Source organism: Notamacropus eugenii, chromosome 2, assembly GCF_028372415.1.
Source record: "Notamacropus eugenii isolate mMacEug1 chromosome 2, mMacEug1.pri_v2, whole genome shotgun sequence".
Classification (NCBI taxonomy): Eukaryota; Metazoa; Chordata; class Mammalia; order Diprotodontia; family Macropodidae; genus Notamacropus; species Notamacropus eugenii.
In genome coordinates, this window is record NC_092873.1 from 295,184,914 (window position 1) to 295,200,836 (window position 15,923).

The 15,923-nt window shown below is 39.1% G+C and overlaps 1 protein-coding gene across 1 annotated transcript in view; it reads right to left on the reverse strand.

Annotated features, from left to right (window-relative positions):
- Window positions 1-1,079: 1,079 nt before the first annotated feature.
- Window positions 1,080-15,923, reverse strand: part of CASQ2 (calsequestrin 2) — a 106,393-nt gene continuing 91,549 nt past the window's right edge. Inside the window, exons 9-11 of the mRNA XM_072644453.1 lie at window positions 8,561-8,661; window positions 4,608-4,682; window positions 1,080-3,452 (exon numbers count right to left, since the gene is read on the reverse strand). Of these exons, the coding sequence (XP_072500554.1) occupies window positions 3,237-3,452; window positions 4,608-4,682; window positions 8,561-8,661 (392 nt within the window). The 3' untranslated portion in view covers window positions 1,080-3,236. The remainder of the gene's footprint in view (window positions 3,453-4,607; window positions 4,683-8,560; window positions 8,662-15,923) is intronic.

Sequence of the window (15,923 nt, forward strand, 5' to 3'; positions counted from 1 at the left end):
AATAATATTAGCACCTACTTCTTAGAGTTGCTGTGATGATTAAATGAGATAGTCTTTATAAAAATGGCTTAGCACAATGCCTGACACATAGTGGGTTTTATATAAATGCTAATTCCTTTCTCCTTCCCTTTCCTCAGTTTCCTTATCTGTAAAATAAAGGGCTTGACCTTGATGGCCTCGGAGGTCCCTTTCAGCTCTGAATCTATGCTCAATGTCTGATACAGGATTTGAACCCATGTTTCTCTCCTGCCTTGTAGCATGTCACCTCTCAGATAGCTTTATGGAGAAAGTTCTTCATAGAAACAAATCACTACTACCAAAAGGTATCTCTTGGGCCAGATAAATATCATTATTCCACAGAACCTACTTTGTAGTAGGGAGTATTCGTATGGTCTTTATATGTGACCGTTTTTTCTCTTATACCTAGGTTGGACACTTCTCTGACAGGGCCACCAGCATTCAGGAAGGGTTCATGTGAATTTATTGGGCTATTATTCAAAGAAGAAAGAAGTATATTTGAGGGTGACATTGAGGAAAGAAACTGCCATGCTTTCCCACCAAATGCTCCAGGAGCTCAGATCAGAAACAGAATCCTTTAATGGAAGGTCTTACCCAGCGCCATTTCTAGGCAGAGCTAAAGATATGTCAGTGACTAACATGACTCCAAACAATATGAATTACTTCATAAATGGATCCCACGGGGAATAAAATTCCAGTAAGAAAACTGCAACAAGAGGGGCAACCTGTACCTAAAGGGTTTTATGTTCAAGTGAGCAATAGGCTTGTCTCTTTTTGTTTGTTTTCCTAAAAAACAAAAACAATAGCTTAAGTATGATTATTCTCATTTTATAGACGAGGAGACTAAATCATAGGGCAGGCCACAGGTACACAGAAGGTATCAGAGATGATATTAAAATCCAGGATATCTGCCTCCAAATCCAATCTTTTCCCATTACACCACAAGTAAGTGTGTAATTAACACTCCCTTAATGATTTCAGCTAAAAGATGACCTCAGCGATTCAAAGAAAATGAAGTAATGATCAAAGCATAGTCTCAGAACAAAAATGACAAAAGTCAATTTAAAGTTTTAAAATAGGATTATTATTCTTACAGACAAGTTTAAAAGTTTTACCCATTCTTGACAATAAAACAATGAACCATTTTCCAAAAAGTGATGGGTAGCCCTATCTTCCTAATGCTTATCATCCTGGCTATCTCTTCCAAAAGGAGACTAGAGGAATCACACTGATCTAGGCTGCACTGGGTGAAATAGGTGGGAAAAAAATTACTGGAACCCCATCCCTGAACACAGACATACTATAAGGGACAATAGGAAGAAAATTGCCTTGCTTTGATTGAAAAGCTTTTACACTCAGCCCTTGAGAATAATCAGGACTAATTATTGATCTGAGGTCCCAACAGAAGACAAAACAAAACAAAAAAGAATTGGGACATGACTTTGTTGATCCTTTGATGGGTCCATGAGCTCACCAATGCAGATTACAACCCCTCCATGTCTTTGTATCCTGTGAAATTCTCTTCCCTAAATCTTCCAAAAAGGATCCACTCAATGGCCTGGAAGTCATTCTTTGATTCTTTTCATGTCCACGAGGCACACAAATGGTCCTTTCCCAGTCATACATGTACTGGATGCTACTTTTTATATCATTCTCACTTGTTCCTCCTCAGTCATCTTACAAGCCCCAGAATTCTGACACAGTGATGCAATTAAAAGGTGCTATGTTTATGGAGGGGTCCACAGCTTAACAGATCCTCTTGAAAATTAAAGTCCAAGGATCAAGAGTAGCCAGTATCATCTTGGACATAGGGACCAAATAGGCCCATGGACCAAAGCCCAGTTAGAAATAACAGCTTCAACAACTACTTTGTTGATTCATTTCCCAAGGGGTCCAAGTGACATTCTGTTGACAGTCAGATAGTTTTAGAAGCCTCCCAGGATGCCCAAACTACATTGAAAATGTACCTTGAAAAGTATCCACATCGTATTGTGGGACAGTTCACCAGAATCATATATAGCAGAGAAGTGTATAAGAAAATAGGGCTAACTCTGTTTTCCCAGAATCATTGGGTAAGGAACAACTCTCATTAGTAAGATATTTTGGCTAGTAGTCTTCATGTATGCGTTGCTGATGCTCAAAGAATTAGAAGAGGCTTAAAACACACAACACTACAACTATACTGAACATAATTTAAGCTTTCTTTGATGATTCAGAAGGTACTTCAGGATCTCACAGTGTTTCAGGGACATGATTATAAATCTTGATTCTAATTGCACTAGAGATGTGTAGAAGTGTTAATTAATGGAAAGTTCAGTTTGATAAGATGTCAAAAAAAAAAAACTCAGCTTTTTCCATGAAGGCAAAAATATGGATGGAGAAGAAACTACAGGCATATAAAGGTACATTATTTGCCATAAGATTATATCTGGTTAATCCACAGAGCTTTTGAATTGAGAGGAAAGACATAGAAAAGGGGGTGGGATGAGGAAAGTGGCAATATTGCTATTTGATAAAGTAGATGGTTTGATATTGAAAAAAGAACTATCATAAATTAATTATTTAGCAAAGTTACAAGTTTAAGGGTTTCACCCATTTCCATGAGCATATACTATACTGGGCCTGTCTTGAGTTTGGATTCTAAATTAATAGAGAGTATTTCTCTAATTTAGGAGTATACTCCTAAATTAATTAAGGAATATTTCCCAAGGCATCTGATTTTAAAATTACTCTGGATTGGTGGTTTTTTCAAAACCTGATTTCTGTTGCTGTCATAGTCAACTAATAAAAAGTACAATTAAGAATAGATATGAGAGGATCATTTTTCTCAAGATAGCCAGATGTTGGCACTGTCATGATCCCTGCATTTTGGGGATAAGAGAAACAAGTTGCTAACTGCTGTAAGATGTGAGTGGTTTTTCTTGTCTTATTGGGACATCTGGTCTTAAGACATGAGTTAGGACATTAAAACCAGACATATTCCCTATCCTCCCCTTTCTCACTCTCTTGTTCCCAACCTATATCTACCAGCAACCCTTCACATTATATTAGGAAGGAATTGCTGAGATTTTTTATTCTTGGTAATAAGGAAGTAGAAAAGGAGATCTTAAAAATAAAGAAAGGAACTCTTTGGGGACTGCCTGCTCCTATCTCCCATTCTGTCTTTAAAGGATAATGAAAAAAATGGTTTGGTGTCTGTGAGAATTTCAGCATGAGAACTAATCATCTTCATCGTCACTGTCATCATCATCATTGTCGTCATCTTCTTCAGAGTTGTCATCATCATCCTCGTCATCATCATCATCATCCTCAGCATCATTGTCATCATCCTCTGTATTTATTTTCCCAGAAAGTACATCTTCTATCCAATCTTCTAGCTCTTCAGGTGTAGGTAAGTCATCATCATCTCTTATGTTCATCCAGATACTGTCTGCCTACAATAGAGAAATAATGGGAGTTAATGGATAGTAGAGTGGAAGCTACTGAGGACAGACTGGGCTAAGTGGTCCTGGTCCAGAGAATAGAAAACATATTCAAGGAAGATATCTGAAGCTTCTGGCTAACTAAATACCATCTCCTCTGGCAGATGGTAAGAGAATTAGATAATCTCGGAGTCTGTTGGAACATCAGAAGACTTCTAGTCCAACCTATATCTGTCCATGAATCTCTTTTACAATACTCTTGAAAAGAGTCATCCAACCTCTTCTTGGAGCATCAAGTTACCCCAACTCACAAGGCTACTGCCTCAAAAAAGGTCCATTCTGTCTGTATCCTTTTCAATAACTATCAACTTTAATTCTTTGGGCCTCTTGTAACTTTGTCTGTGCTTCCATACTTCCAGTGAATACTCTTTCTGCTTTCCAGACTTTCTTTTTCTTTGTTTCTGTGATTCACTTAAAAGTGTTTGTGAGTTTTTCAAGAGACCTGAATTATCCAGATGATTTCCCTCATCTTACACTTGGAAGAGGAGCTTTGTACATTTGAAGACTCAGGGTTTTCCAAACCATCCAGATCATAATTCATACAAGAAGGATTTGAATTATGGATAATTTCTGGGCCCAGAAGAGCAGAATTATGCTTCCCACCTGCTCCAGGGGGAAGAGTGAATAGGGGAAGGTCCCTTCCCCCTGTCTCAGCTATTTCTATTTAGTTTAAGGCAGAAAAGACAACATTCTCTTGGGGATCAAGACTGCATTTACACCCACTGGTGCTGCTGATGCTAGAAAGGAAAGTTTAGCCAGGTACAAGTGGTATGACCCAGGGAGTTCTGGTACTGGGGAGGAGGGAGAAAAAGCAGTAATGATTCCATCTGTCTCTGTCTCTCTCTGTCTCTGATTCTCTCTCTGTCTCTCTCTTTCTTTCTCTCCTCTTTCCTTATCTGCCAAAGCTTAAATTCAAATTCTACCTTATTAGCTGAATGATCCAGGGCAAGTCAAAATGTAGAGTCTATAGTCAATGGCCTCTAAGGTCCTTTTCAGTTCTAACTCTATGCTATATGATCTCTGGACCAAACTTCTCCAGGCAACATCCAGATACAGAACAATATAAGCAGGAGGTTCTTACATTGTCCTCTGGTGTATGGTACTTACATCTGTTACATTCACTACTCCAATCTGTGGCTTGAACAGGTCGATCTTAAAAGTCTTCTCCCAGTAGGCAATGAGCTGTGACAACAAAGAATACACTTAGGGAACAGAATAAATTTCCCATCACCAAAACCACCCAACATAGCTAAACAAGTCTGCTGTTCTCAAGTTCTTCTCATATGGTTTCCCAGTAACCAGTTAAACCCATTCAAAGATTCTCTCCCACCAACTCTGGGTATAAATGGAATAGTCAAAGGAGATACATGACACAATTCCAGCCCTTGAGGCATTTCTACTATATGAGGAAATGGGAGGAACATATTTAAAAGTATAAGTATACATGTAATACAGGAACAGATTAATATAATTATGGTATATAGTTGACATAGCCCAATGTTCATTCATGTGGGATATGTGGCACTGAGAATTAAAGGATAGTGAAAAGAGATATGTGTCTCTGTCTCTTCTTTAATGTGACATTTGAAAGTTCCTTATTCTATATATAGGGAAATAACAAAAGTTCAGTATCCAGAGAAATTGGCAGCGTTTCGGCATGAAAGAAGCTAAAAGAGAAAATCTGGGTCCCTTAGACTAGCTTTGGGGAAATACTTGTTTGCTTGCTTTATTTGCAGTCTAGTGGTAGAATATGGGAATCGGGAAACGATAGGAGATGAGGGAACAGAGGAAGAAGCAGGATCTGAAGGGAGAGTCAAGGCCACTCTGTGTGACTCACAGATTTTAAGTTCATGCATAACACTGGACTAGAACGGTGCTATGAAAATGCATGAAAATGTGAATGGCTTAGAAAGATGTCTCGGAACCATCCCCTGTTGAGTACTGACCAAATCTGGAATGTGAGTATTGCTGAAGAGGGGTGACCTCCAGACAGAACAGTTCAGTTATACCAGAACTAGAACTAAAAGTAGTTAAATAAAATTTTATTGCATTTGGAAGAAAAGAGTGTTTTTATACATATATATATATACATATACTATATATATATATATTTTATATTAATCATGATTAATACCCATCACCAGGTCACTGATGTCAAGACTCTGAAAACTCTCTCTCTGGAGGCCTCTTGGTGTTGCCAGCAATTGTCCCTTTCTGTTTGCTTCTGCTTCTTTTTAAATCAACTTGACCAAATGAACTTTGGATCTAGCTATTGTTCAGACTTGGAAGAATGAACTAAATTTGTTAGCACCCTTCAAGACTTGCTGTTTTTAATATCTCAAGTGCATGGGGGACACACCCAGGGAAAGAGAAAACCCAACCTACTCATTACTAGATTGAATGTTAGCCAGCAAAGCTGGCTGCTGTTACAGTAGTCAGTATTTGCACTAGGGCTGTGACTTACACTCCAATACACAGAGAGGCAAAGATATAGGCCCTCCTGTTCTAGGCTGAAGGCTTCTTATAATTTGTTTGCAGTCTCCTCTCTGTCTAAGGCAAAGGTACTAGAGGTGCTAGAAATAGTGGAGTTGACTCATATAGAACCTGGGTGCTTTTGCTAACTCTGGTATGGCCATGTCCTCTAGAGTCTCCCTACTCTTTCACCAGAGGAGAAAAAGAACCTGGGGAATGGAAAAGGGGGAGGTAGCAAGAGAAAATGTCAGGTGTTGGCCTATCATGGTGGGGTACTTATTCTACTTTTCATGGTGAGAAAGCAGAGAATAGGGTGAAAGGACCACTGGAAAGGTTTTCCTTTGTATCCATCCTGGTTGGACAAGGCTGAAGGATGAATAGGATGAGGAGGGAGAAAGAAGGCAGTGAGACTCAATTATCCACAGGGGAAAGAATGCAGGATTTAGAGACAGAGGAGGACCTGGGTTTAAGTCCCAGACATTGGGGTTACACAGTAACAATGACAACATTAAGTAGCATTAATATAGCATTTCAAGATTTGCAAAATACATTTAATCCTCACAACAAACCTTTATTCAGCTATCATTATCCTCATTTTACAGATGAAACAGAGGGTAAGGGTTAAATGACTTACATAGGGCCACACAACTAAACAACCATGGATTCTGACAAGGCAATTAACCTCCCTGTGCTTCAGTTTCTTTTTTTTTGAAAATATATTTTTATTTGTTTCATAAAATATTTTCCAACTACATTAGAAATGAGAAAATCAGACATTTTAAATGTCTATTTAAAATTAAAATTTCTATTTGCATTTTAAATTTCTGCTTAAAATTGAAATTAGAAAAATTTTAGCATTCATTTTTAAAATTTTTGAGTTTCAAATTCCCTGTCCCTTGTCTGCCCCTCCCTGACACTGGAGACTGCAAGCAATCTGATATCAGTTATACGTGTGAAGTCATGCAAAACCTATTTCCATATTAGACATGTTGCAAAAGAAAAAAAAACAAAAATAAAGAAAGTGAAGAAAGTCAGTTTCATTCCTTCAGTTTCCTCTTCTGTAAAATGAAGAACCTGAACCAAATGGCCTTTGAGGTCCTCCCAGGGCTGAATCTAAAAATCTTGTAAACCTCACTTCACAGACAATTCTTATTCCCTAGGTTTCATGACTAAAGTTTCTCTGTGGGCCTAGGAGGTCAGCTGCCTAGAAAGGATGACCCCAAAGGAACTCTAGTTCTCCCTTTCCCATCCCCCCACTCTCCAGATTCCACTGAAAGGTAGCTAGGAGGAAATAACACCCCAGCCTATTGTGTCTGGGATGGAAGTGGGAGTGGGGGAAATTGGGTGGAGACCATAAGGCCCCAGGGATAATGATGGAAAGCTGTGGCTGCTACCTCAGACTCCCCCGTTCCATATCTGACTTGGCAGGTCTCTTTTCACACAGATACTTAGTAGGGACGCTGAAAAAGACTTTCAAGTTAATGACAAAACGCTCTGATGTCTGTTCCTAAGAACAATTGTCTAGAACAGTATCTCTGTTCCCCCTCACTCACCTGCTCAGTTTGCCTCAGTGTGAGACAATTCTACTCAAAAAATAATTTTGAAAAGAATCCCTGAGCTGCTGGGGAAAATGATTGTCTATCTGGTCTCTCTCCTCTGTCCCTGCCTTTCAAACTTATTCTTTAGGGTGGTAGGGACTGGGAGTCCCCAAGACCCTTTCAGAAGATCCTTAAGGTCAAAAGTATTTTCATAATAGTATTATTTACTATAATAACAAAACTATTTTCATCATAATTTCATAATAGTTTCATCTTGAATATGGTTAATTTCAACGGATATAACCCATACAAACAAAAGCTCTTGGAGGAGCAGTAGGTCTTTAATTAATTTTTAAGAGGTCCTGGAACTAAAAAGAAAAATTGAGATCTGCCACTTTACAGGCATAAAGTGTATCTCTAAGCTTCTGACATCCAGGAGTGTGAATGTTTCTGCCAACTCAATTTCTTGTGTTTCTGCAAGGTACTGAATTCAGAATTGTCCTGGATAACTAAGACACCACTCCATCTCAGGTTATCTGAGATCCAACAGTCCCATTCAAGTCTACACAAATGATCTTTCTTGTTTTACTCTCCTTATGCTTCATGTTTGTGTACCCCTTCTCCCCTTACCCACTAAGAAAAAGAACTGTAACTAAGGCAGGGTAACAAGGGTCTTGCCAGGGACACCAAAATTTAGAGAGTACTCATAACCTGTATACTCTTAAAGCAGAAGTGTAGGGAAAAAAACAACTAAATTTAGCAACTAGTTAACAAGACTAATTAGTTAAAATAGGAAGCAATTAGTTGATATGCTTCCTCACCACAGGTGAGTTTCTCCTGAGCCCTGCCCTTCCCTCTTACCCTCTCACCCCACAATTTCCCATGCCTAGTAGCTGCCTCATAGTGTCCTGGAGTCTTGCCTACTCCTCCACCCCTACCAATTGAAGTTCTCTTTTAAAATTTTTATTTGAGGGTGTATTTCATGGCACTTGCCTCAGGCACCAAAATTGCTAAGAAATATTTAACTACAAAGGAGAATAAAGGTCTTACCATTGGGAAATCATCTGGGTCAATCCATACTATACTCAGGTCAGGATTGTTGGTATTGTCCCGGGCAACTTCTTTCAGGATCTCCAGGAACTCAAAGCCATCTGAAACAATGTTTATAACATTAAGTAGCACATCTATCCATGCTGCTTCTAAGATGAAAGCAAGAGAAGGGAAACCCACAGGCATAGATGTATTTCAAAGACCACTGGGCAAATGGTACAAATTGTAGGATATTCATGTAAAATTCTACCAAAATTCAGTTATTTGGGAACCATAGTCATGCAACAGCAGCTCTACACTTTGATGAACATGTAATATTAATGTAGCTACTCCATCCATTTGCGAAAATGGGTTCCATTCATGCCTTTTCTCTGTGATTCTTGACTATGTCCTCCAATTGATCTCCTAGAGTAAATTAGATACTTTTCTCTAAGTCAGGGCTTCTTAACTTGTTTTTTTGCATCATAAAGCCCTTTGCTAGTTTCATGAAGCCTACAGATGCTTTCTCAGGAAAATGTCTTGAAATTCATAAAGCAAAATACTATTACAAAGGCAACCAATGATATTGAAATATAGTTGTCAATATATACACATACACATACATATATGCATATTTGTATACATATATACATACACACATACATATATGTATATATACTTTTGTGATACATATATACACATATACATACATGTATATTTTAAACATATATATTATATATATATATATATATATATATATATATATATATATATATATATACATGTTCAAAAATTTGCAGACCCAGTTGCAGCTAAGTGGCATAGTGGATAGAAAGCACTGGCCTTGAAGACACAAGGATCTGAATTCAAATAGAGTCTCAAACACTTACTAGATTTGTGGCCCTGGACAAGTCACTTAACTCCAATTGCCTCAAAAAAAAAAAAAAGGGTTACAGACCCCCAAGTAAATAACCCCTGCTCTAAGTCTTTAAGAGACTAGCATAGTGCAACTGGATAGAGTACTGTGTTTGGAGTATGCGAGACTTGTGCTCCACCCCAGCCTCTGACACTCATTGTGTGACCCAGGTGTTCAAGGCACATAATCTCTTTGCCTCTCAGTTTTCTTTTTGGTAAAATGAAGGGATTGGACACAGTAACCTCTGAAGTCCCTCCCAGTTCTAAAACTATAATTCTTGAAGAAAGTTCTTAGCCAGAGTTATAAACAACACTGAAGAATCCATACATCAGAACTTAAAAAAACAAAACAAAACAAAGCCTAATTCAACAACCACTTATTGAGTGACTACCACATGCCTACCACAGTGCTAGGTATTGATTCATAGAAGAGAAACATTCAGCCACGGGTCCATCCTAGATACGAGGTAGGTAACGATGAGTTTGCTCCAACTTACACAAGGACAATACTCTGCTATTGAGAAGCTACCTAAAGTTAGTTGGACCAGCCTGAGGGCACAGGGACCACCATTATTTTTCTCCCTACCCCCACCCCCTCCACCCCATCTTGTTTCTGCTGTAATACTTAGCCAGATACCTTGGTGCCTTTTCTATCTAGAAAGAAAGCTCTCTACTCAGATGGAAGCTGACCTTGAACTTTTTAATTTGGGCAACTGGATATCCTGTGAGACCAGTTCAACAGCTCCAACTCTACTTTGCTATGTAAAGTTGAGAGTCCTATTCAAATTGCTTTACCTTCAGGTCCTGAGGGGGTGAGAAACTGACTAGCTCATAAGCATTTAGATGAGAATCTCTTAGAAGACTGCAATTAAAACTTGAACTGTAACTTGAAGGGAGAGTGGATCTAAGTATCAGTCAGGATGACAGTCCCTCGGACCATCTATCACAGCATCACAAAATCACAGCATAACGAGATCTTAGAAGTCATCTTGACTGGTCTCTACCTAGAACATGAATCCCTTGCCAATTATCCCTAAAAGATGGTCTTCCAACCAGAGCTCTAGGGCTGAGAAATTCATTAACTCCCAAGGTAGCCTATTTCATTTTGGGGTACTGGGCAAATTAGAAAGTTCTTTATTGTAATCATGGAAATACAGTGAAGGAATTTTGCTATCATGTTCTGCCATGCACTATTTATTTGTGTATAATTTTTCTGCCTCCTAATGGATTATAAAACTCTTTGAAGGCCGGAATATGCCTTGTATAACTTTGTAATCTTCAGCGTGTTTGCATTTCTCTGTACTGTGTGTTCTTTGTACTCACAGTGCTTAATTCAGTCCATATCACAGGGGCTTAATATTTGTTTAATGAATGAATGAACCTCCAGAGATCATCTGGCTCAATCCTCTATCTTACAAAGTAGACATACAGGCAGGTGAATGTTTAATCCAGGGATGGGAAACCTGGAGTCCTCTAGGTCCTTGGGAGCGGCCTTTTGATTGAGTCTGAATTTTACAGAATAAATCCTTCTATTAAAGAGATTTTCTCTGTCAAGTTTGGATTCAGTCAAAGGGTGGCACCCGAGGACCTAGAGGGCCATATGTGACCTCAAGGTTACAGGTTCCCCACCCTGGTCTAACTATTATTGACTGGTGACCATTCTTAAAATTTTCAAGTGATTGATACCACTTGGGATAATAATGGAAGAAAACTGTCTATCAACATTCCTGCCTCATTTTCTGCTCCTCCATCTTCACAGATAGGAATGAGATATTCAGGTAGACATCTTCTACCTTCTACTGTTGCTGCCCTATTCCCCTCTACCTCCCACCCCCTAGCCCCACAGACTCTTCCTTCAGTAAGGTATACATGCAAGGTCTATGGAGAATATGACCACGCTCATAGCTTCCTTCCAGTAGCTCATTCTTTCACGTTTCCCTGACAATCAACAAACTATTCCCTATATCAGTTGAAACTCTTTCATTAATTTCTGGTTAGTCTCTGCTTTTAGCTCCCACTCTCCTCTTCTTTCATTCCCTACCTACCTTTATTGCACACATGATACAGTCTTCAGCTAAACGATTATTACTGGAAGTCAGTTAAACCATTTCATAGCTTTCTCTTCTAAAAGCTAAATAATCTCATTTCCTTAAACTTTTTCTGATAGAATTATTTTTTTTTATTGTTGCTGTCTTCTTTCTGTATCCATCTGCTCCTCTTTACATACCCCATTCTCTAGAAGCTCTTGAGTAGAGTCATATATTCTTTTAAAGTTTTGTGATTGAGATAAGACATAATATAATGCTCTTTCTGGTTTGACAGGATTACTTCTCCATCATTATATATCATGTTCTTTTAAAATATTTTTTTAATTGAACATTTTCTCTACTTCCTCTACTTCCTCCTTACATTGAAAGAAAAAAAAATCTAGTAACAAATATGCATAGACAAGCTATCACGTTTTTGTTTAGCAGACAAATCAATATCATGATTGTTTTCTTTTCTATGATACTGATTGCTAACTTGTGGTTCACTATGATCTCTAGGTCTTTTCCCTTTGTAGTTGTGTCTATGCTTTCCTGATCTCATACACAAATGAGGTTTTAGGTTTTTTTTGGCGTTATTGTTCACTCTCTGTATCACCTTGTACCCATCTTCTTGAATCTACTTCATTTTTTAAATTTATTTTTAAAATTATTTATTTATTTTTAGTTTTCAATTCACTTCCATGAGATTTCTGAGTTCTAAATTTTGTCCCCCTCTCTCTCTTCCCCCTTCCCCAAGGAAGCATGCAATCTGATATAGGCTCTACATAGGGTTGGTTGGTTGTTGTCTTTTGTCTTCAAAGAGGACCAAAATGACATCAAGATGATAAAGTGAAATTTTAGTGTGTCCAATTGTGGCTGATCAGACCAATACGAGCTTGGAATGCTCTGCCACAGGTTGGGCACAGATAGTCTGTGTGAATATTTGGGGTGGATATCCCAAATTTGTGCATCCTGCATTTACTTTGTGCTGTCTGAATTCTGCTTTGCTCAAAGAGTACAGTACCCTTTCTGATGTGGGCATGCCATGCTGAGCGGTCCTGTGCCAGTGTCTCCCATGTTGCACAATCAAATCCATCGTTCTTGAGAGAGACCTTGAGAGTGTCCTTGTATCGTTTCTTCTGGCCACTATATGATAGCCTGACCCATGTGAGTTCTCCATAAAATAGTCTTTTTGGCAAGCGAACATTTTGCATTTGAACAACATGGCCAGCCCATCAGAGTTGCTCTCTCTGAAGAATACTTGGAACACTTAAATACTTGGCAGTTCAGCTTGAGCAAGGACTTCAGGGTCTGGTACTTTATCCTTCCAGGTGATCCTCAGAATCTTCCTAAGACAGTTCAAATGGAAGCGATTCAGTTTCTTGACATGGCACTGGTAGACTGTTCATGTTTCACAAACATATAACAGTGAGGTCAGCACAATGGCTCTGTAGACCTTCAGTTTGGTAGTCAGTGTAATACCTCTTCTCTCCCAAATTTTTCTCCAGAACCTCCCAAACATTGAGCTAGCTCTGGCAATGTGAGCATCAACCTCATTGTCAATGTGTACATCCCTGGAAAGTACACTGCCAAGGTAAGTGAACTTATCTACAGCATTCAAAACTTCTTCATTTGTTGTAACTGATGGTTCCACATATGGATGGTGTGGTGGTGGCTGATGGAGCACCTGTGTTTTCTTGGTGTTAATTATTAGGCCAAAATTAGCACAGGCAGCAGAGAATTGATCCATACGTTGCTGCATCACAGCTTCAGAGGCTGCATTAAGTGCACAATCATCTGCAAACAGAAAATCATGCACCAGTGCTCCCTCCACTTTGGTCTTGGCTTGTAGCCTTTTCAAATTGAAGAACTTACCATCAGTATGGTAGTTGACCTTGATGCTGTGTTCATCCTCATTGAAAGCATTTGTCAACATGACTGAAAACATCATGCTAAAAATCATGGGAGCAAGCACACAGCCCTGTTTCCACTCCATTGGTGACTGGGAAGGCACAAGAGCATTGTCCATTATCCAGAACCTGGGCAAGCATGCCATCATGAAATTGACATACAATATTGATGAACTTCTCCGGGCAACCAAATTTTGACATAATTTTCCATAAGCTGTCATGACTAACAGTGTCAAAGGCCTTGGTCAGGTCTACAAATGCTATGTACTGTTCTGCTCCTGGCATTTCTCCTGGAGTTGTTAGGCAGCAAACACCATATTTACTGTTCCTCGGCTCTTTCTGAAGCCACACTGGCTCTCAGGTATATGACCATCAGTCTGTTACGGAGGACTCTAGCAAAAACTTTGCCAGCAATGACTAAGAGAGAGATTTCCCTGTGATTGTCATGGGACAATCTATTCCCTTTACCCTTACAGAAATGGACAATGGAGGCATCCTTGAACTCTTGGGAAATAACCTCCTCTTGCCATATAACCTGGAATATTTCAGTCAGCTTTTGTATGAGCAATAGTCCCCCTACCTTGTAAATCTCAGCTGGAATAGAATCAGCACCAAGTACTTTGCCACATGAAAGGAGTTTAATGGCCCTCAAAATCTCTTCCTCAGTTGAAAGTTCAGCTAAGGAGGGATTGACTTCAACCTGAGGTAAATGATCAATGGCCTCAGCATTGATTGATGATGGTCTGTTGAGAACACTATGGAAGTGTTCAGCCTATCTCTCTAGGATCATATCCTTATCTTTAATCAATGTGGCTCCATCAGCACTAAGTAGTTGTGATGCACCATAGGTTTTTGGTCCATAAATAGCTTTCAGGGAATCATAAAAGTGCTTTGGATTGTTACTATCAGCTGGCAAATTAAGGCCAGCTTACTGAAGCTGGAGCTGGATACACCTTTTCCTGGAGTGGGCGCAGTGAAGGGGAGTGCCGTGAAGCTGGTGTGGGTTTTGCAATCAAAACTAATTTAATCAGCAAGCTGGTATGCCTGCCAAAAGGAGTGAATGACAGGCTCATGACAATGCGATTACCACTCACAGGAAAATGCCATGCCACCATCATCAGTGCCTATACTCCCACCATGACAAACCCTGATGAAATCAAAGAAAAATTTTATGAAGACCTAGAGACCCTTATCGTCAAGATGCCAAAAGAGGATAAGCTTATAATTCTGGGTGATTTTAATGCTAGGGTAGGCTCAGACTACCAGACTTGGCAGGGAATCCTAGGGAGGAATGGACTTGGAAACAGCAACAGCAATGGTCATTTACTGCTGAAGATTTGTGCATCACATGACCTTCTCATCACCAGCACTGTCTTCTGCTTACTTAAATGCAATAAAATTTCATGGATGCACCCTCCCAGCAAACATTGGGATCTAATAGACTATGTGATTGTAAGGAGAAGACACAGACAAGATGTGAGAGTGACAAAGGCAATGTGTGATGCAGAGTGCTGGACTGATCATAGACTTATCCTTTCCAAGCTAAATATTCACATTCATCAAAAGCACCACCCCCAAGGCAAAATGACTACCAGAAGAATTAATGTCAACAAATTTGAGCTCTTCTCTGAGCATGAACAGTTTGTTGCTGACTTGGAGGGAAAGTTGAGCTAACATACAGTTAGCAACAGTGGAGCAGAAAAGGAGTGGGCATGTATAGCACTGCATTTGCTCATCTGGGTCAGAACACTCACAAACACCAAGACTGGTTTGATGAAAATGATGGGGAAATTCAGAAGCTGCTAAAATGAAAAATGAGAACTCCACAGGATTTACCAACAGGATAGTTCATCCATATCTAAGAAGGCAGCATTGAATTCCATCAAAAGCAAAGTACAAACAAAGCTTAGAGAGATGCAGGATTCCTGGCTCAGTAAGAAGTTGGATGAAATTCAGTTTTTAGGCTCTACATACACATTCATATTAAACATATTCTCACATTAGTCATGTTGTAAAGAAGAATTGGAACCAATGGGAGAAACCACAAGAAAGAAGAAAGAAACAAAAAGAGAGAGCTAATAGTATGCTTTGATCTGCATTCAGACTCCATCTTTTTTTCTGAATGTGGATAGCATTTTCCATCGTGAGTCTTTTGGAGTTGTCTTAGATCCTTGCATTCATTTTTAATAGTGGTGTTTCCTAATTTGGTAGAGACATTTTTGAATTTGACTCTTATTATACAGAATGACTTTGTCTGAGTTAATGTAGGTGTGCAGTGGCTAGAGCTCTGGACTTGGAATCAAGAGCACCTCAATCCAAATCTGTCTTCAGACCCTTACTAGTTGTGTGACCCTGAGCAAGTCACTTGTCTCAGTTTCCTCAATTGTAAAAATGGTGATAAGAATAGAAGGTGATAATAATAGGAGGTCCCAGGGATGTTGTGAGGATCAAATGAAATGGTACCTGTAAGGCACTTAGAGCAGTGCCTGGCACATAGTAGACACTATAAAAATGTTTGCTATTATTATTAAA